The 22,880-nt window shown below is 40.8% G+C and overlaps 1 protein-coding gene across 1 annotated transcript; it reads right to left on the minus strand.

Annotated features, from left to right (window-relative positions):
• Positions 1–393: 393 nt before the first annotated feature.
• On the minus strand, positions 394–15,162 carry BTBD1 (BTB domain containing 1). The gene is made up of 8 exons (XM_082060670.1): positions 14,659–15,162; positions 9,076–9,232; positions 8,447–8,552; positions 6,675–6,872; positions 6,217–6,409; positions 5,672–5,759; positions 2,070–2,216; positions 394–1,264 (listed from the first exon to the last, which is right to left on the minus strand). Exons 1-8 carry the CDS (start codon positions 15,066–15,068, stop codon positions 1,106–1,108), a joined length of 1,458 nt encoding a protein of 485 aa, XP_081916796.1. The 5' UTR covers positions 15,069–15,162; the 3' UTR covers positions 394–1,105.
• Between the last annotated feature and the right edge of the window lie 7,718 nt (positions 15,163–22,880).

Below are 22,880 nucleotides of genomic sequence, written 5' to 3' on the forward strand. Positions count from 1 at the left end.
GTGTGCTGAGCGAGGGGAACCGCGGACAGAAACGCACGGCTGGGCCGAGACCCGAGAACTGCAGCACAGGCACCGCAGCAGACACGTAAAGATAAACCAGAGGAGAACACGGACGGTGTGGTTCTTTTGCTTTTTGTTGTTTTGTTTTTTCCTTCCCCCATATTCTGAAATTCTTACTTCAGCGGAATTCGTGGGAAGTTACAGGATTCTGTACACAAAATTCTACTACGTGTCTGTAGAACTACACACCACACATTGCACAACACCAAATGCTATATACATACATCAATGGCATCAAATCAGCATATGCAATCTGTAAAAGTAGATGCACACAAAGAATCTTTAGTTCATATTAATTTTTTTAGCATTAGAATGTCCAATGATAAAATAATAATCATTATAAGTCTTGTATTCTCATTTTCACATTTTACATTTTCTTAGAGGCACATAAGTATATACAGCAGCTATTTGCATAAGCAGCTCTGTGTTCCAAAACAGCCCTTCTGAATTAAGAGAAATTCCGGAAAGACCTGTTTATTGCTGAATTTGACTCAGTATCTCTTCAGCGCAGCTGCAGACAGCGTCTGCAGGGCTAAGTCTATTAATTCTCAGCAGCTCGTCCAAAAAGTCAAGATGACAGCAATAGGAATCCAGCTTTGCTGACATACTTAAAAAAAATTACAGTAGCAATTCACGTCCATAGGGTCAGCCCAGGGTCAGTGGGGGACAAAGTGAAAGCTGGGGCTACAGCAGCAGCTTTGCTGTCTTTTTAGGACAGGTTGGGTAAAACATATATAGGAAGTTCATAATGAGTAAGGATTTTCCAGTTCAAACAACTAAATTCACTACATGAGAACTGAAGGAGTGAAAATACAAAGCAATTAATCACAAGATATTATTTAAAACAATCTTTTTCAATATACAGAGTACTTATTCCACTTGACATTTTAAAATTTCTGCCAATAACGATGCAGAGAAAATAGCGTTTCCGGTACGTCTCAAACAAGACATTCGCACATTCATCCCATCTCACAAAATTTAACTGCCGCCAGTAGTGAGCTGAAGTCCAATAATATACTGACACATCCGAGATGATCATGTGAAATTACGTATAAAATATGATTTCTGGTATCTGTCCATCTTCTATTGATGTACCATTGTTGTTACCGGGTGAACTATAAAAGACGAAGCACGTTTTGCTAGCAGTAGGAGATTCATGGATTACTTTCTTCAAACCTTTTGTTCCATAGTGGGAATCGGGACCCTGAAAAACATCAGAAGAGATCAGCAACTGAAGGGCAGTGGGCAGCAAGACCCATAAAATGTTGATGTCCAGAAACTACCTACTTACGTTATTTTAATAGTATAAAATTGTTTATCTGACAGCAGACTTAAATCACTTGATTTTATCCAACCAGTAATTACTAAATGTTTTCTAGTATTTCTCTTTGTCATACAGGTTGTCTATATTCTCCCCTCCCTGCCTCAGCTTCTTTTAATGTGCAACATTTTTTTCTAACCCACTCAACTTTGATTTATGTGTAGAGAATTATTTATTCAATGATTTCTCAAAAAATTTTTAATATTCTTTAAAATATAAATTTGCCCATAACATTAAGGGGAGACTTTCCTAGAACAAATAATTCTTTCTTCTATTTCAGCATATAAGAAGTGAGGAAAAAAAAGCTTTCAGTTTTCTTGATCTAAGTGGTTAGAATATCTTTGATAAAAGAAATCAAACCCGATTTTTGATAGAGAGCTGCCAGATTATTTACTCTAGATAATGCTTTTGCCCACACAGAACCAGTCACTTCATTAGGACTCATTTCAACACTTATATCAAGACAGAAAGTGGGAAGGCACAAAGGATCCGGTTATGAATTCTGCGCTGTGGCACAGAAGAGAGGCAGCAATTCTACAAGTTACTGTGGATTTTAACTACATCCTTTTTCAGCACTAAATTTAGAACAAATTAAAGATCTAGAAGACACCTTCACATCAAAAGACAGATAAAAGAACAACTCTTGCATCAAAATATCATTTTCTTCCATACTGTTAGGCACTCTTACTTTCAGCGTTGCACAAGCCGTGTAGCAAACTGTTGGCAAAATCTCTATGGGTTCTTTGAACATGACTCTAAATGTACTGGCTGTTCCATCACAACTAAATCCAGTATCGTTTTGTCCCAGCGTTTGATTCTTCTCATAATCAATTATCTGTACAAAAACACAAAGACAGTATTTTTAGGTTTACAAGGTTGAGAAAGATCCTCATTGTATGCACAACAGAAGATTACCAGCAAACACTTGCCTACTCCACCCAGTTTAATTGCAAGGATGGTGCAATCTCAGAACTGCAAAGTAGGTGTAATTTCCTGATACCGCTTGGGCTGCCCCAGCAGGCTGGACTGAACTCGGCTCCAACCACGTTATAGTCTTTGCTTGGGAGGTGAAGAGCTCTTAGACCTTCAGCTTCTGACCTTCATATACTACATATAATCCTGCACTTTTATTTGCTGATCTTTGTACACCTACACAGCCCACGTGAGGAAAGCACATTTGCTGGCTGTAGTTAATGTAGAAAACAAGGTTTCACAGATAAGGTAAGCACTCAATGATACATTCTTAAAAGAAAACAAGAACTTGTGCTCCTATGTTATAGGCAATTTATTTCTCTTCTAGATTCAGTGTAAAAATTACACTTTGACTACGCATTATTTATTTTGCCTTCGATTTTAGTGGCAAATAGGAATCACTAGCTAAGATACAGTAAGAGCAGATACCTCACTTCTCATTTGGCATAGCAATCCTGATCCATGCTGGTGACCACAGAAGCCAGATATCAGAGCTCCAGAGTAACATGAACATTTCTCATTATTACTGCACTAACAAGAATCTTACCAATTTTAATATTTTATTATTAAATTGCCATATAGTTTTTAATATTGCACAAATGAGATTAAGCCCCATTATAGGCTCTAATTTTTCCCAGCCATAACCAATAGAAATATTAACAATTATAATGCCAAAGTCCTAGGCCCCTTTCACATAAAAGATGTATTTGCAACAAACGTTATCACTATTTTAAGACAAGTATAAAATGTTTAACTCTGAAGCTCTGATAGTACTGATGCAGATCCAAGAAGAAAGGTAGAGACACTGATTTAAAGACCTGTCTGAAAAGATTCAGGAACTGGGGACACTTCCAGAATAAAGAAAACCTGTGTAAGATGGATGGCCTTTCTGTTTGGATCATGAGCATGGTGTTCAAGTGAAACTCTTGATCATTCCCACTTAATATGCTTTGGTTTGCCTTGCAGGAACTGTATTATTTTCAGATGAAATAAATCCAGCAAGCACACTGAGGGAGTGCACCAAAGCAAAAATCCCCAATATATATAGTATAGCTATATATATGTATAAATATAGTGTGTGTGTGTGTACAGTATAGCTGCTAGGTCCTCAGTACCAACTATTTTGTTCTAAAGACTCAATCTAGTGCACTATGCTACTCATTTACATAGTTGTATAGTTTAGAAAACCAAAGTGATAGCACCTCAGATTGAGGAACTTGCAAGCTTTTAAACTGAGGAATGGGGAAAAGCCAACAAATTCCTTCAAAACCTCATTCCAGATGCATTCTGGTTGGAACATCATAAGAGGAAAGGCACATTTATTTTCTTTAGACAGACACAAAATTCCTACCCTTAAGCACAAGATTATCAGAGAATAGTAATCACCAAATAGGGAACAGAATACGAATAAACTGTCATTTGAATAGGATGCTCAGAAATGAACCAAAACTGCAGCTCCAACACAGGCTGGAAGTCCACGAAGTAAGATGGGGACAATGAAATTTCTGCCCAAATGAAGTCACAGATTCTTTCACAAAATTTCCCACACACCTAAAAAAACCCAATCAATGCGATGTGATAGTAGCAGGCTAGAAAACACACGGCACTGAGTAAAACTGTGCCAGTCACAGCATCCTAATACCTTGGTACAAACTTAATATGAAATCAAAATAATTTCAATAAGAGAATTCAAATGGACTGAAACTCCATACTTAAAAAGGAAAAAATACAGTGCTGGATCAATATTACTAGAAGATGATCCCGACTACAATGTGCTAAGAGGGACCAAACAGGCTACAAGAGCAGGAAATACAATTTTAGTGGTGTCTTCAATTACCAGCTCAGATGGGGCAAGTGTCATATCAGGACATGAAGCACGGGTGACATTTTTAGATGCTATCACTGAGCATTTCATGGGCTTGCTAAGCAATTGCTCGGTAGGAAGAAATGCAACCCTTGATTTGGTACTGACTGAGAAGCAGGATCAGCTTCAAAACTTCATAATGGAAACACTACGTAACAGGGTCCATAATATACTGAGAGCCAGCACTCCCACGTGAACAACAAAAGCAAATCCACCACAGCTGTGCTAAATTTCAAAAAGAGAAAAATGAGGAAACTTGTTCAAAAGAAGCTGAAAAAAGCAATTAAGAAAATCAAATCCTTCTAAGAAGTGCGCAGACTACTGAAGGACATCACATGCCCAAGTACAGTACTGATGCACATCACCTATTAGAAAAGGCTTGAGAAAAGAGGAAAAAGGCTATTACTGGAAATAAACAAACAGAAAAGGGCATCCTATAGAAGTATGAAGGTGTATCCATTTAAAATAGAAAGGTTCAAATACAATTAAGCAGGCCAAAAGAAGGTTTAGGAACAGCCATCTGAAAGCATTGAAACCAATGTTAAATAATTAAACACAACAGCAGCAAAAAGCCCTATAGACTTTCCAGGGGGCTAAACAGCATGAAGATATAAAACAAGTAACAGCCGGATAAGGTCTTCACACAGAAGCCTGGATAACAGCAATACAAATAAATAATTTACTAGCAGAAGAAACTAGGGAGATTCCCATGCTTGGACAATGTTTTCAGCAAACCTAAAATTGAAGTAACTTTATGGAAGAGGGTAACGGTAACATACAACCTTCTGCCCAACACTGAATCAGTAGTAAATAAGATGTCAATCTTTCCAAAAAGGTCCCAGTAACAGCAACTCTTTTCTCTACTTTCTAATTCTGCTGGGTGATATTGAGAAGTGCACCCAAGATGCGGGCACACCTGGCTTACATACAGCAACACAATGTCACCTTTTATCTCGTTTTCGGTATCTTTCTGATGACACAGTGGGCTTTTTTAGCCGTGACTACCTGTTGTGTCACTGATTTCAGAGAGCTGCTGATGGCAAACCCGAGAATTCTTTCCTCAATTACTAGAAGCTTTATTAAAAGACAGACTTTGTGCACAATAGAACAGATTACAAAGCTAGGAAATTCCTCTGCAGAAAGGTTACAGGAATTAAAGGTTAGACTGGACAAACATCCTGAAGACAGACTCACCAGAAGCTACTAAATAGAGAAACTGGTCTCAGGAAAAGCCTTTACTGAAAATGATCAAAGGACAGGAGAATACAGCAGAAAGGGAGAAGAGTTCATATTGTTCTCACTTTTCCCTAGTCATCTGCTTATGACCACTGTTGGGGACAAAACACAGGTTAGATTCCCAGCCTATTAATTGCTCCCACCCAAATATACACCAAACCTTTCGCAAGTACAAGTGTAGTATCTGCATAAGCCTACTTGAACAGAATATACTGTACCTGTATATTAACTTGATAGTCTGTGGGTCCATGAATAGATCCATATAATCCAAATCCCACTATGGAAATTCTTCTATTAACTGTGAACCTTGTAAGATACAAGCCAAGACAGGAATTTAAACAACTGTGATGGGTGTGTTGCCTTCTTCCATTTCAAGGAAGAACAACACTTCCTATTTAGATTTCGATAGTAAGAAAAACCCTTTGTAAGGTATCAACTCTATAGGTTAAAGCTTTGCTAATCCCCCAAGATATTCGGTATCACTAAACAAAAAATAATTAGATTCTTTTGAACAAGTCCAAAATAAAAACAGATGAAGACCTGGTATTTTAAAAAGGAATATGCAGCTAACAACCAATCTCTCTAAAACACTCAGTCCTCCTGAACTTTATTGTTTGCTACTTTATATTTTATGTGCACCGCAACTTAAGACATTTAAAAAAAAAAAAAAAAAAAGATCAAACATGCCCAAACAGAACGAGCATGTTTGGTACTGTATCTTATGTCAAAAAGTGGAAGTTGAGTAATATGTTCGCCCTCATACCTAATCCGATCACTTGTTCCACTGTAGCCCCAGCGACTCTCCACTTGTTGGAACCTGTTAATGCTGCATTCTTTTCCTCTAAGGCAACATCTTGGTCGGTCAATATAATCTACTTTAGGTTTAGGGTTCACAGTAAAGTGCAGAAAGAGATTTACCACTTCCCGATCTGACAAGATTCCTGACTGAGCAGGGCCTGCGAAAAGAAACAACTTCTAAGATGAGCTGAATAATTACTGCAACTGTTGTATTTAAACCACACACACTCACAAACTGAAGATGACAATAATATTTTCCAACGGACAGAGCATATTCTACAGAATGTTTTGCTTTCATATGCGCACCACAGTTTTTACTTGTACAATATTAAAAACAGAATAGAGTGTTAATCATCTAAACACTCACAGGTGAACAGTGCAGAGATATGATCTAACAGTAAAACAAAGAACCCCAAAACTCACCTGCTGCGAACTCCTCAATAGTCATTAATGGAAAACGGATTAAGGAAAGAGCTCTCCCGAGGACTTTCTGTTTGTTTCCAAATGTCACAGGCAGTTGTTGCCTTTGACATTCTGCTTCTGCCCAGCGAACAACAGCTCCAAAGAGTCTGCTTTCTCGAATACTAAGGGTATCTCTTTCTAGAACTGCACATAATGTGTCTGAAGAAAAAGGTAACAGATTTAGATCAGTTTTCATCCAAATCAGTGACAGTGCTATGCATTAAGTAAGCTTAAAATGTTACACAAGTAACACTAAGAATACTCATGACATCAAAGACAAGACAACTTATTTATAAAGAAATCTCCCAATGGTGTATAGACACCAAACTAAAAAACCATTTTCCTGCTAAGATGGCATATGAACTTTCTTCTTCACTCCTGAGAGTGTGACTATATATAACTTATGTAGTGACAACCAATTTCCTGAAGAATTTCCAGGGCTCAGGCAAGATCTAAACTGGAAGCAACCAAGCAGTGAATACACACTACAAAAACCCAAAGTTATCAATGATGACATCGTCATATTGTCATCTGAGTAGCCACCTGCCAGTCTGGATCAGGTACAAACACAGGCAGCAGTGGTGCACACAAAACCAGTTTAGAGATACACAGAAGTGATTTTAAACATTGATGTATTTGCCACCTACAAAGCTTGAAGGTGGAACACAGGACACAAGGCAAGGTACCCTCTCATGTTTTCCTGTATTTCTTAGTATTTCAGGTACACAAAAATTCTCAGTTTGTCACAGAACACAAGTCTGAAAAAAACTGTGTCTTCGTATTCTGAATCTTCTGTCATCTTTGGGAATTTTTATATGCTCCGAATTTAAGCAAGGCATGATTTGTGGTCACAGAAAATAGATTGGAAAGTCAAAACACATTGGGACTTATCAAGTGTAGAGATGAACACTCACAGTCTGGCTACAAATCCCACTGAAGATGAGTTAACAATGGCTTTACAATTTCTTTAAGCAGCTGGAATACCTTCCTTCAGTCTGACTTTTTCACCCAGTCTAGCTGAACTGGAGTAAAATCTTAGACATGCATAGTAACGATGAAATGAAGTAAGCAAATTCACAACCGCTAGCTTTTCCAGAGAGGAAACATGGAAACCAGCAGTTGAGAGATTTATTTTTTTAAACGGATTTCATAAATTGTACCTGATCTGTGCAACTCTTAATAAAGGACCTTGTGGCAACAGAACAGTGTGATTCCTGTTACACACAAAAAGCAGGTGTGGGTCCCTCAGGGACGAGGCACAACACTCAGCAAGTGAAAGCATTGGCTTTAATGAATGCGTCGTGTTACCATGGTGGGAGCCCCGGGACATCAACACTAATCAAATGGGGACCCAGTGAAGTAAAACCCTGCTCAGGAGTGAATCTCAAAGGAAAGCTCTGCAGGGGTAGATAACAAAACTTGTGCTGATTAACATATCATACATATGCAATGTCCTGTTTTGCTCATTAGCAAACTCGCTGATGTAAACGCAGGTGCTGCTGCCCAAATTTTAAGATCCGCAGCTGCTGCCGTGTTGACACCCATGCAAAGGAGAGCGCAGATGAGGGGGGAAGCGAACTACCCCAGTTCCCGTGACAAGGAGATAAGATGTGCTTGGGACTCCACATCCTCAGGTAAGGGGACAAACTATCCTGGGCTTCTGTGACAAAATCTTCTTGTGCCCTGCAATTCCCTTCAGAAGTTTCAGGCTTAGGACACACAAAGTAACTTACCTATATCAATATCAGTAAAGCCTTCTGCACTTATTGCATCCATAGTACTTTTGTCTATTGTGTCAAGACAAAGACTAGCAAGCTGAGGTTCATCAAACAAACGAGCCTAAAAAGGTGAAGAAATACATCTTAAGCATAAAGTTGACAAAGCACTGATCTTAAAAAGCAAGTATTTTTACTCTAGTATAGCTATAACTTGAAATAGCTTGATTTGTCTAAGTATTCCTTGTGCTTATACCTTCAAGAGCACTTAAATTCTCCAAGGAGAACATAATTAAGGAGAATTCACTACATGCAAATTTCATGCTTATGTTTGTAGCTTTGGCAAAATAACTAAAAAAAGTGAACTGAATCACATTAGGAGACTCATGCAAATACACTGCAGAATAAACCATCTCCATTTGAAAAGTCCCAGTCCATTGCATATTAAAAAAAAAAAATCTTTAAAAAGCGCTTTTCTTCCGCATTAATAAGAATCTGAGCCTGTAAAAATACTGACAGAGCAACATGACATTTTCATACATAGATGAGACCATGTAATAGCAAACCCACTGTAAAGTAATATTTAGTAATTTCCCTCCAAATACTGATTTTCCTAGTAAACCAAACCTAAGCGTAAATTTACCTACTTGAGTAAGTAGCATAAAGGCATTATCTGCTCGGAGGTGCTTCGTTAGGAAGTCCACACAATGTGCTTCCAGAGCTGGCACTGCATACTTTTTCGCAGTGTATAATGTAGTCATGACTGTTTCTGGACCAATTTGAACCTCGTCTGAATAAAGAAACCTATAAACCAATACACAAATAGAGATCATAAAAACACATCTTGAGGGGGACAGTCGAGCACAATGTAGCAGTCTCTCTGCATTTAGAAAACAGGTTAAAACATTTGCACTTTGAACAGAAAACAGTTGACCATGTAGCATTTCTACAAATTAATATGCTAGTTAAAGGGTTGAAGAAAGAATATTACGTTAACCTAATGGCATACATTTCAATATGTGTTACTCCCCAAGACTGATCCGGCTGTTATACATAGTTACCGAACTGTAAACAACAGCTGAGCTGCAGAATTACTTAACATACGAATGCATGCTCTTTTGATTCACTAGGAAGAGCTGTATTTCTAAATATCAACACATAACCCTCTATGGCTACAGTACTGCACATAATCTACTGATGGCTTCCCCATCATGAGGAGGATAGTGTCAAGGACTTGTCCTCTGATAACATCTCATGTCAAAGCCACCATTCTGTAGCGTTCAGAGGAGAGGAAAGGGAGCGATATTCTAGCAGATGACCTTGACTCTTCCATTCCTGCCACAGCAAAACACTCTGGCTTCTCTCCACTGTTTGAGCCTGGATGATTGGCTGAGATTTTGGCATAAGCTGTGAACCGAAAGACAGAAGCCTCCCCCAAAACCAGGAAAAATAACCCTGTTTCCTGAGCAGCTGTTACTCGAGACCAGACAAGATAAGATTTATTTTAAGGTTCTGTATGGAAAAGATGACTTCCTAAAAATAACTTTTCCAACAGGTGACATTGAAGATAAACTTAGCGATATTTCATCAGTTTTTCAGACAATAATCAAGAATATCCTGTGATTTACAAAAATACATTTGACCCCAACACGGAGATGATTAAACACAATAAACCAGGACACATGAGCAAATGCAGGAATTCCACAATGAGATCACGTGAGATCTATGAGCTACAGGATGCTTTTCCATCCCATAAATGCCACACTTGAGGCACTGTGCTCCAACCCCTGCCCTGCTGTATGGCTGGATATACATTGAGACGCTCCCCAGCCAAACCCAGTGCATTCTCCAGCCCTTTCTGCGTATCATTTACATCATGCTCAGGTCCCACGCTATTGCAACACCACCTCAGTAACCACCCATTCCCCTTTAAAATGTACATAAATATCCACTAAATGTTCACCGAGTTCATTTGGTGTACGACTTTGGGCCCCATCTGCTGTGGTATTCGCCGAGGACAGGAGAGATTGTGGGGAGCTCCTGGGCACTACCGACCTCACTGTCTGTTTCTAGACATTGTCCACCCCAGGGTGTAATGAGTCACGGTTACAGAACTAGTGATATAGTTACATACTTTGAGAAAACTCATGACAAGAAGTGTCCAAGAAAGTCACATCATTTTTTTGGGTTAAATATTTCAAGTTTTTGGCAAGTCACATCATCAGTTTTTTGTGTTAAATATTTCAAGGTTTTGGCAATGCAAATACTTTGCTGCATTTTCAAACCAACTGTAGTCTTGCAAATACTAAAAAAAATATTGAATTTGCCAAGTTAAAAGGTAGCTGTAAAAACTACAAGAAATGGTAGAAAGGTACATTGCTCTAGAATGTTGTATAATCCTATTTCCCTTAAGTATGCAGATGACCATGATGCACTCATCTACGCATAAAAGAGGAACCCCAGGTGTGTCTTCTCTCTAAAAGTCCCCCTGCTCCTGTGCCAAGAGCTCTGGCTGTGCGTTACCTCTGCCATTTGTGGGATGCCTGAACGAGCACACCTTTACGTTCACACCGCTGTCCCTCCTCCACTTGACACAGTGGGGCTCCAGATCCCTTATCCTTCCCCCTTGCCTTCTTCCTTCCTCTCCTCCCTTTCAAGAGACTTATAGGAACAATCTGCTCTTTAGATATTAAATAATTTTACTGTCATCCAGGACAGGGTGTGTATGTATGTGCATAGTGGAAGAACTATTTTAGTGACCAGAACAACTTTCCAAGTGACCACTCACTCACTCAGTTTACATAAGCCTCTCACACATTTTATGCCAGTTTTCTTTACCCTCACGTTAGCACTTCTTTCTTTCCTGGTCTTAGCATCTTCCCAAGGGCTGAAATATTTTCACCATTAAAAAAACATGCAGAAATCTTCTCCAAGTTAGTCATGATTACTCCTCTATTTACTGCTTGCCAAAGTCCTCTGCAAAGACATTTGGAAGACTGACTCTGTGCCATGTTGTCACTTTCCTTTATACTAGAATCAATGGATAAGTTAAATTACTGTAAAACATATTTTTAAAAGTCAATTAAGTATTTAAAAAAAAAAATCTTATTAATAACAACAAAATGGAACCCTAAAGCAGAATCCTACTGAGACAACTTTAATTTTCTTGGTCACTGCTACTCAATTTGTACAGTTACAAACATTAAAAAAAGCTGTTTAATTGGGAAGCAGATTCAAACTTTGTGACTTTGATATTGTTTCAGCTCTTAGGAATTTATCTGTCAAACTACTGAAGTAGTCAGCTGCCTTTAAAAAACTCCTCTGGCTCGCGTTTGCAGACTCTTCAGGCAAGAGGAATACTGGATGATAAGCCAAAACACACACCACAGGCATTTCTAAGCCTTTGAGCTCAGCCAGTTGTTTTCTAAGAAAGTTCTCTCCCATTCCCCAGCCAATACTAAAAGGCTCCCATTTTCCCATACAGTTAAGATTTTAGCCCACAGACAAGGAGGACTACCCACTTTCTCTAGGGAAAAAACACGTTACTGTAATTGCAGTGGTACCCTAAAACATGTTACTGTAATTACAGTGGTACTATTAATTAAAGCTTCAGTTCATTATCTTTAAATACTCTCTACAAATTTATGACTTTAGAGCGCCCTGTTAGAAAAATGTAGCAACTATAGCTGATTTTAAGTTGTGTATTAATATATCCAAACATAATCCTAGAACTACCATCTATTTTGTGACAAAACACTAACGCTAATGAAAGTTAACATCATAGGACAGAGAAATGACACTCTGTCTCACCGAACACATACAGACGGAATTACTTTTTTAATAGAATCGGAGAAAATTTCATCAAAAAATCTTCCCCTTTGGTTTTCATTTACAAGTAGCATTTGTCAGTAGATCTTTATGAAACATATCAACTACAGATAGGATGTAAAAAACCACATGAGTAAATAAAATGGAAAGTGGCTGTGGAACATAAATAAATTAATAAATTGTCCCTATAAGTTTTTGCGTCAACACTTCATCCTAATGTTCATTTGCTATGTGTATTCGAAGATCCTAACTTAATTTCTAGCCAATACACGTCTAATTGGTCTTTGCAAAGATTAAAGAAAGGTCCTATAAAAGGCAATCATCATTATCCAGCCAATTTACTAATGACAGATAAAAGAGGCCAACGGTGCAAGGTGTAATCCTTGCCTGTTCTGGCCAACACCAGGAAAATAACAGGTTGCCTTAGAGCGGGTATGCTTAAAAAGAGTGTATATGAGCATGGGAGAAGTCCAGTACTGGTCTGTATTAAAGAAGTTCTCTTTAGATATGTTTTTAACAGCTGTTGCCATTTATATTTATTGCAACAATATGGAAGAACATCCTAAAACGCTGACTCATATTTCATAGCAAAGAAGAAATGCCTCAGTAGTTCATCAGTCTGCTGGTTTTTAGACAAGATACAAGTATAATCAGTTTACTTACTTAAGTCCCCTGGTCATTATGTACTAGCAGCTCTACCAAGACAAGACGGCTTTTGTTTGCTTCTAACATCATCTCTTCAGTCACTTCTACAGTTCTCAAATGCCATCCTCTTTACTGAGAACCTTGCAGTTTCCCTGCTTATACTTTTATCCAAACAAACTTCTCTCCTTATATCTGCTATTCACTGTCCAGTGTTTTTCCCACATATATAGAAAAACACATATATGTGCACATTCATTTACTTTTAAAATCCGAAACTGTTTTGCTCGAAAGACACTTCCCACTATCTCACACTCTGCTGCACTTGACCTTGACCTTGCACTGACTCTTGACCTTGCCACTCCCTTTTTGCTAAGAATCCACAAAATAAATACAGTTCATTTGCTAACAGCAACAGAGAGATATTGCTGATGCACGGTGGCTTGTTTTGGTGTTTTTTCTCATCAGTTGCTGCAAATCCTGTATCCATGATTGCTAAAAGGACTTCGCGGCTCTTCTTCCCACTCTTCTTATCTGTTAGGCCGCAAAACACAGAGAAAGTTGCTGTGACTTCAGGGCTTTTCCCATTACAGAAAGCTTCAAGGTACTACATATTTATTCCCATGCAATACTACTTGTTTCCCAAATGTTCATTAAAGAAATCTGTGCCATATTTCATAGAGGTTTTGCCTATCACAGGAGGGTCTTTGAGAAAAACCTTAAGGTTAAGCAACTTAGTCATATTACCACACCACAGCCTGATGTACGAAGAAACTATCAGTAATTGTTTCTATGAACACCCTAAATTTTATTTACCACTACACTGAGTGGAAAGAAGTGGCAGATGAACTCATCAGTTTTGTGAGCATGAGAAGTAGCAGATCCTATTCCGCCCAAATCAGAAATCACTAACCCATTTTACCTACTTTTTGCCATCACTGCACTCATGGTCTTACTTGGATTGTTTGTGTGTAAAAGTCACTTAGTTACTCCCTTCTGCTGCATGCTCACTCTCCACCCAAAAGCACACCAAAAAAGTGTGATGGCAATGAATATGTCACCGGTAAAAAGACTAAACAATTTATTACCACTGCCGGAAAAGAAAAGTGGACAGTCAGATGAATAAAATTTTAAAGTAAATACCAAATGAAGTTAAAAGCTTGCTATAACAGCCTCTATCCCTTGTTAGCCATTACTAGAAGGTGGATGTATTTCTGAAATACTGTTGAAATATTAATGACTGTTGGTACGTGTACCTTGCAATTCTTTTACAAACTAAATCCATTTACAATGCGTCTCGGGGGTTCGTGTTTTAAACTTGGAGGAGAAAAGCGAAAGCAGCGATAGTGAATCGAGCAGAGGCAGCACTCAGAGGAACCATTAATTCCTACCATCTTACTTCAAAAAAAAATAAATAAAAGCCAAACCCGACACCCACCACTGTCAAAGCACTTTTCTGGGTGGACAATTAGTTGCCTTACAATCTGGGCAGTTCTCCTGGGAAGACGGAGCAGTGAAATGAGCAAGAAGGAACCCAACCGTGCCAGCGGGGCGGCGTGACCTTGCGTGCCAGCCCACAAGGTGGTTACGCGTTTTCTCTGCATCTCCCTCCACGGACGCGACCGCAGCGGCCACGGGGAGGGCTGTGTGGGGACAGGAGCCGCGGAGCGAGGGAAGGGAACCGCGGCCGCACCATCCCCGCCGCGCCGAGCTCCCGGCCCCGCAGCGCCCCCGCGCCCGCCCGCCCCGCCGCGCCTGACCTGAGCAGCGCCAGGAAGGCGGCGGGCTCCACGTCGGGCAGCTCGATCTCGGCCGAGGTGGTGGCCATCCCGCCGTTGAACATCGCGTCGAACACGGCGCTGCCGGCCGCCAGCACGAAGCGGTGCGCGGGGATGCGCTGCTGGCCGGGCCCGGGGGGCGCTCCGCCGCCGCCGCCGCGGGGGCTGCCCTTGCCCACCACGAAGTGCACGTCGCTGAGGAGCTCGTTGGAGAACAGGAAGGCGAAGCGCTCCCGCAGCGAGCCCTTGGTGGCCTGCCAGTTGTACAGCGGCTCCCGCTGCAGCACCGCGCCGGCCTCCGCGGCGGCGGCACCGGTGGTGGCGGTGCCGGTGGTCGTGGTGGTGGTGCCGGGCGTCTCCACCGGGGCACTCGCGCCGCCGGCCGCCGCCATCGCCGCCCTGCGGGGCCGGGCCGGGCCGCTCGCTCCGCGGCAACACGCGAGGCCCCGCCGCACGCCCGGCGTCACCACGCTCCGCCCCTGCGCCGCGCATGCGCCCCCGCCGCTCGCGGGCGGGAGGTGGAGCGGCCGCGGGCCGTCCGCCCGTTGCCGTGGGGGCGGTGCTGCGGCCGGGCCCCGCGCTGGGGGCGGGGGCGGTGCTGCGGCCGGGCCCCGCGCTGGGGGCGGGGGCGGTGCTGCGGCCGGGCCCCGCGCTGGGGGCGGCGGCGCCTGTTCGGTCTGTAGGGCGTGTGCGGCGGGAACGCGCCCACAGAGCCGCCAAAAGAGGAGAACCGAGCGTGCGAAGCGCAGAGCACGGAAAGTTGTATCGTTACACTTGGGAATCGGTGCATCTCGCGGCTGTTTTTAGGCACATGGACTGCAAATGCGTTTTTACAATACCCGGTCCCTTACGGTAACAGGGTAAAAAGGGGACTGATCACCTCTTTTAACTATTTCTGAAATACTGTTGAAATATTAATGACTGTTGGTACGCGTACCTTGCAATTCTTTTACAAACTAAATCCATTTACAATGCGTCTCGGGGGTTCGTGTTTTAAACTTGGAGGAGAAAAGCGAAAGCAGCGATAGCGAATCGAGCAGAGGCAGCGCAGGTTTGCGCCCAACAGCCCCCATCAAACCTAACGGCCTTGGACGGTGGTGAACTAATTTGGCAAATTCCGACAAGCAAAATAGGGTCATTTTTAGTGTATTATCGTGGTGGCTTTTAGGAAAGAAAGGGGGGACGAAAGAAACGTGTGTTCGCCTTTTCACAGCCCTGTCGAACACTGTCAGTTGCAAAACAAGGTGGATCATTTTGCCATCTACTGGAGTTCTGCTGTACATGCAGCAGCAATTGAAATGACGGAGCTGAAAGCTATTTGTCATAGCTACTGGCTTGTCAGCATTTATGGAAGCGTGTGGCTAAAAGAGGAATAGAATATGTCACCGCTCTGCCTTTAGGTTTATAATTAGGACAAAAGTGAGACCAAGGAAATGTGGCCCGTTTCGCAGAACAAGTTTTGGAGAACCTTAAGCAAGATGGAAGCAATTTCAGCAGGGTAAACTATAGCGGTAAAGGGCATAGGAAGACACAGTATACCAACCAGAAAGCGGCAAGTAGCTTTCCACAGAGGCTGTATTTAAAAATAAAATCATACTGCTGACTTAGAAGAATGAAGGTATTACCTTTATTCTTTTCTTGTCCCACGGTGGGCAGATTTCCTCTGACAGCCTAGGGACAGAGGTGGAAAAAGTCGTGAGGGGAAAAAGTGACACCATGGACACAAATAAATCGTTTTTGGGGGGAATTTTTTTCAGTCATGGGGTGATCTGGGTGTAAATGAGTTTCCTTCATTGGTGTCTTTCTGCTTTTACCTTCCTGTGTTCACTCACAGGTTAGTCCGTCAGCTGAGAGCCAGCAGACGTGACTGCTCTGCTTATGGAGAACAGCGTTCGTAAAAAGTGAACATGTTGTCAGTAACGCTAGAGGAAGTTAACAAGGATCAGGAGTGTTAAGGAAAAAAGAGAGAAATGTGTGCCAAAGAACTAAAAGGAGAGCGGCTGGGGCAGAAAGAATATGTAGGAGAGCTTTAGGGATGAGAAAGCAATCGTAAGAGAAAGCTATGCAAGACAGAAAAAATGGGAAAGACCTGTGAGGTGGGCTGAGAAAGAAAGAGAGAACATGAGGGGAAAGAAACAACAGCAAAAAGATGAAAGAAATAAAAAAGTTAGTTTTCGTTTGGTTTGTTCAAAACAAACTAACAAAAAACCAAACAAAAACGCTCATACAGAACAGGAAAGGAGACAAAGGGAAGGAGAAATGTGACCTGGATGCCCATCGGATCTGATCAGCTAGAAGCGAAATGCGCTAATTTAAACAGTTTTGGACGTGAGAGCTAAGAAAAGATTAAGTAACAGATTTCCTTTTGAAATGGCTTTTCTGCATGTAGACAATGAGCCCCAGACATTTGTTTCACCTTGTAATCTTGGTGCCAGTTTGCTTCTTAAAAAAAATCAGCTAGTTTTTCTTTGGCATTGTCAGTAGGTGTATCATAGCCATTTTTAAACGTGATGTCATGGGATTGTATTCACCAGTCCAGATCAGAAATAAGACACAATGCTTTTCCCAAAAGGGGCTACACATGAATGTCACTAAAACACCTTCTCATTTGCATTCTTAGTGTGCTCAGGTTTTGTCTAGGAAATATAGCAGAAATTAAGATAGAGAAAAATATTTATATAACATAAGCAGTGCAAATTTGCCCAGGAAGAACTTTTTGTCTGATCTCATGTGACAGAATGGCTGCAAATCAAGGGCTGCAGACAAAAGTTCAACGGTATTATATTATATAGCCGTGAAGGTTGTCCTGATCACGAGCCAGCAAACAGAAGGTCAGGGAGCGTCCTGCTTTTAAGCAACTCACTTTCAAGGTCTCTATAATGGCCTCAGCAAGCTCGTGCTGACCTTTTTGCTGTGGAGATTCATGAAGGAAGAACTCACCAAGTTTTGAGGTTCCTTTACCCGTCTGCAGGGAGAGAGAAGACAAAGTGGGTTTACGTATGCTGAAGAACCAGAGAATGTCCTGTGGAACTGCAGAGATTTCTGAGATCCTTGTGCTGCCAGGGATGTCCAGTGACACAGGAATGCCCGCCCGGCGGCCCTGGCCTCCCCGTCCGTGAAATGGTGCCAGTTCTGTGAGAGCCATCAAAAGGGTTTGAGTTACAAAGCATATTGTTTTCAATCATTGGTTCCTGAAATTCTCCTCCCTTTCCTTCTTTTCCCCACATGAACTCAAGTTTGTGTATGTTCTAAGGAGCTGTTTGTTGTTATGATCGGAGTTTTTGAGTTGGCACGTATTTTTACAGTGATTAGCAATTGTTCTCATAAGCACTTAGCATCCTTTCTCTGCTTCAGGAGGGAAGAGAATAATTCAGAGTAAATCACAGATTTTTTTCTTATTAAACTTCGTGGTTGGGGCCACTTGATGACAATCTTTTCCTTTCCATGCTCAATTACATTCTTAAAATCCCCTGCATCTGACCCATGCCATTACTGTGAGTGACAGACGTGCATATTACCGTTCCCGTGACTGCATTACTAGTAGCATTAAAGTTATTCAAGTGTACAAATTTGTAATAACAATGCTTTCAAATAATAATAATAGCTATTTCCCTGGGCTTCTTGTTGTGCTTATTATTGTTAGTTTGCATTAACCTGTACTGTTGTGATGCGGGGTCTGCAGGTAACGTAACCTTGCAGTTTTTGGAGGACGGGATCCATACATGCACAGAAAACAAATTCACTCTTAGATCTGAAGAACACTGAAGGGCAGGGACTACATTTTGTTCTTATGTCTTCTCAAGTGTCTATATAATGTTGATTAAAAAGCCATAATAAGAGCAACTGGTATTTTTTAATCTGTTATATCTTCAACTGTGATCTAAAACTGACCATAATAAGTATGCAACTTTATTCAGAATTTTTTAAATTAATAATTCTTTACCCTATCATATATAGAAGTAACTCTTGGATGTGAGCACTTTATTGTGCATTTTCAGCTGTGCTGGTTAGTTATCCTGGAGTACTGAGGTTATTATGTCTCTCGTACCCTCAATTATATTGATACACTTCTCTGACTTCTAGCGCTAGCACTAATAATTTCTACATTAATATCTGTTAATCTATTGTCATTATTGCTTACAGTACACGTTGCCATCAACATTCCTGCTAATCAAAATATACAACTGCTACAACCATCACATGGAAAGTTTTAATCACTCCAAGTTGTGGAGGTAGCTCTGTCATTTTTTATTCTGCATATTTATGTATTTCAAAAATATACAACGAATGGCAACAGCAACATTCTTCCCATCTTTCATCTGAAAGAAATTACAGAACAAAACTGGTTCATTGAGCCTCACTCTTGCCATTTACAGTCAAATAGTACAACTGATATTCTCCCTTTCACTGCAATGCCTATTAATTTTACTGGCATATCTCTTTCTCTCTTAAGATTATTCGTTGATGAATAGACAGGCTGTAGCACAAAAAAGCAGCTGTATTTTTGAGGTGCTGATACTCAATTTTGTAAGTGGAATAGACACTAATCACCAGTTCCTCTTTGCGTGCTCCTTCGGTGCTGTGATTGCTGCTGGAGAATCCCCCCAAATCCTCAGCAGATCATTAGCACATGACTTCCCGACGCCCCGTACATACCATACTAACCACATTATAGTGCCTCAGGTGCACCATGCGGTCTGTGATATACCATACAGCATCGTGTGTTGAGTCTTACACCCTCAACTGACAAGAAATTAAGAAACAGAACATGTTGGCTTTAAAGGTGTTGGAGGGTTGCACTTATGTGTGGTCTAAGCTGCTCCCTCATTAAAACAACAAATTAACAAAAGTCCCAAACATGATGCTTTTAATTCATCTTTTAAACCCATCTCTATCTGGACTATTGCTTACTGACTTCCCTTGCCTTAAAAACTCCATTGCAAATACAGGAAGTACACTCTCAAGAATGTTTCAGCTTAGTTCGATCAAAATTGAGTGACAGGAGTTGTTTTGTACGGGGATGGTATTTTGTAGCTGGCATCATAATGCAATGAAAGCTTGCGGCTTGGCAGAGCCGTATGTGAACACATGAGCAATGCTTTCATGAGCTATAAATAGCGTCTCTTAATCCTTGCATTGATCTTCCTGTGCTTGCTTAAGGTTCACCTACCTGTATTTGTACAGATTAATGCCATTTCTTTGATTTAAAATAAAATCAGCTATGTCTCAGTATAATGTTAAACCCTACAATTTGTTAGGATTTAACAGGCACTTATTAAAGATAAGAGCTGTTTCCCAGAACAAAAGTGGACACAAAGACCTAATGGCCAGTTAGTCTCCTACTTTGAAGCTGACCATTAATAAATAAGCATTTTTATGTCGTCCACAGTACTCTTTTGCTGGCATGCTTACAAATGCCTTCTTAGTCCTGACATCCATTTAGTAGAGACTGAAGAGAAACATCTTCCGTCTGATGAATACTGATTATTGATCCAGTAACGGTCTAATGGAGAAGCTGATGAACACCAGCCCAAGCACGTTGCTTGTGGGCTGAGTGTTGCCAGCGAAGAAGCCACATGAGTGGGTCGGGTTTGTTGCTGATGTCAGGGTTCCCACTGAGGAAACTGTCCCGTGGCATAAGGCTTGTGATGCTTCTGATTTGGGAGTGAGTTGGGCTACCTATTTAAAAATGACCATTTAGACAGAAATCACGTCATTCCAGACACAGGAATGTTACAGCGTGGTGAAAGATCATCGGTTCTGACACTGTGCTGCTGAAAGGCCTGTCTTTCAGATGAAACAGAAGATTAGAACTGTAGGAATCACATTGTCAATAAATATGATCCTCTGACAATTTCTGCATGGCAAGGAGTCTTAATTTTTCTGCTCCATTTTGCTTTCTTAAGCTCCACTGCAGTTTATGTAGGATATACGTTTCTTCAACTTTATCCTGACATCTAATATTGCTAAATAGTTAAATAGTTGAACGATTTCCTACAAGTGATGGCATCCACGTGCCTCACGATGATGTTGCCATTTATAAAATTTAGGAAAAAATAAAGAAAAAATGCTTTTGCAACACCGGGAAATTACTATAATTGAGTCTGTGACAGGAAAGTGAAAGATTACTTTTATTCTGCTGACAGCAGCTTATCAACAGCACTTTGACGTAACACTTGGATTAGTAATTATGCTGTTAAAGACACCCTATTCCTACCTTCATTTTTATATTGCTGTTCTGCTACATATGAATAGAGGGTGGTGTAACATACAGTTGAAGTCAAAGTTGTTCTGTCCCCTTCCTCCCCCACAAGAACACTTAAAGCTTTCAAGAAATGCATGTGTTAGTTTTTGAGGACTCCAGCTTTTTAAACTGAGGGTGGTGTTTGATCAATAAGATAGTTTGCTGATTGATTTAATCTCTGATTTAAAGCCAAATTTTGAACTATTTGCTGTTGAGGAAGTTTATAATTGGTTTTGGACTGCTCTAACTGGGCCAATTCTCCCTTTTTCTCTGGAGGTGGTGTCAACTATACAAATAAAGTCAACAAGAATGCTGGGGATGTTATTTTTTTTTATAAAGGCTGAAATACAAGCTGGACTATTTTGTTGTAGAGAAGAAACATTGGGATTGGAAGGATGTGTAGCTAATAGAAATAAAGGTTTATGATATGGAAAGCGTGGAATACCAGAATCCACATGTTCAGCACTATCATGGGTGGACTTGGGGGCTTCCTCTGTCAGGAAATGGAAAGGACCAACGAGCTGGAAGGCTCCCTGGTGCTACTTTCACAGTGTGAGGGATGAAAACGAAAGGGAAAAACATGCCCTTTTGAACAAACACTTCAAATATCCTGTTTCAAGGGTCTTTTCTGCTACCAGATGATTATAATATATATTTTTAACCAAAAGAAGATAAATCTCAACACAATAAACTCAAACAATGCAGCCCGTACAGTTGAGTTGCTATGTGCCTACCACACAACGTGCCCTGGCAGTTTATGCTCAGAAGCTGACACAGGACTTTATTAACAAGCCCAGTGCAAATCCGTGCTGGGAATGCTGGCAGAGTGGTAAGGAAGAAGTTTCCCATCTAGCGTTTGACTTCATGGACACAGGAGCTAAGAAGCAAAGCCTGAGACATGAATCTTGAGACTGCATCGCAGCAGCTGCTTACGAATAAGCAGCCTATACATTTGAAAGCTTGAGAAGTAAACCGGCTGTGCATTGAAAGGTAGGCATTTGGAGGTGGTAAATTTAGCCCTGACTCATCCAATGGCAATTTTGACACTTGGGTGGACTAAATTACTTTTAGGAGTTGCATCATGTTTTTTACCAGATAGTTTGATTGAGCGTGGTTTAACCCATTCATATACCTATGGCAAAATTCTAGACCTTTCTCACTTGAAATAACTACGTAAGAATTTGTTTGTATATTATATATAGGACGTAGATATGTTCTGGGTCATCAAGTTCCTTTCTTGCAATCATATAAATTACTTCAACTTATCAAATAACATCTTAAGGCCAGTCTCTTTAAATTCACTGCTCTTTTACAATAGGACTTTGAAGACCCTTTACTGCTTGCAGCGAAAAAACTGTTTTCAAAACCTAGTGGAAGTTTCTTCACAGCTTTGTCCTTCAAATTAAAGAGCTCTTTCCTCTCTCTGGTGTTAACTCCTCGAGTATTTACGGAGAGCCCTGGTATGCCAAGCTCTCCAGCCTCCTCCTGATGGACAGGTGCCCTGTTTCCTTAGCGGTTTTCCTTTCTATTGTTTCAACACGAGGGAATGGGAACTGTGCACATTATTGCAGATGGCTGTTTTTACAACAGCGTTAAACCTTCCTGATCTCCACCAGAAAGTCCTTGCTTGCAGGAAGTGCATTTGCTGGTTTTCCCCAAGCAGCACAGGATGATCATTCTCTCTTGCCAATGTCCTCCTGGATTTAAATGCTCAGGAACTTCTAGGAATTGTGGTTCTCATTTCTGTTTGCCTTGCACACAGATTTCAGCTTTGTTTGCACACTGACAGTTTAGTGTTGATACTCATGTACCAATGGAGTTTGAAGCCAGAGAAAAATGCTGATGGATAGATTCAAACATACGCCTAATTATAGCTATTTTTTGACACCGAAATAGAAAAGGTGAGTGAAAGCATTTTTTAAATTGTAATATCTTAATAACTCAGATGAATTCTGATGCA

Source organism: Streptopelia decaocto, assembly GCF_964273445.1.
Source record: "Streptopelia decaocto genome assembly, chromosome: 9".
Classification (NCBI taxonomy): Eukaryota; Metazoa; Chordata; class Aves; order Columbiformes; family Columbidae; genus Streptopelia; species Streptopelia decaocto.

Coding starts and splice junctions, on each gene's coding strand:
- BTBD1 (XM_082060670.1), bottom strand. CDS start 15,068: ATGGCGGCGGCCGGCGGCGCGAGTGCCCCGGTGGAGACGCCCGGCACC. Junction 5,760..6,216: donor GGAACAAGTGATCGGATTAG/GTATGAGGGCGA, acceptor GTATCTTACAAG/GTTCACAGTTAATAGAAGAA. Junction 1,265..2,069: donor CGGCTTGTGCAACGCTGAAA/GTAAGAGTGCCT, acceptor GATGTTTTTCAG/GGTCCCGATTCCCACTATGG.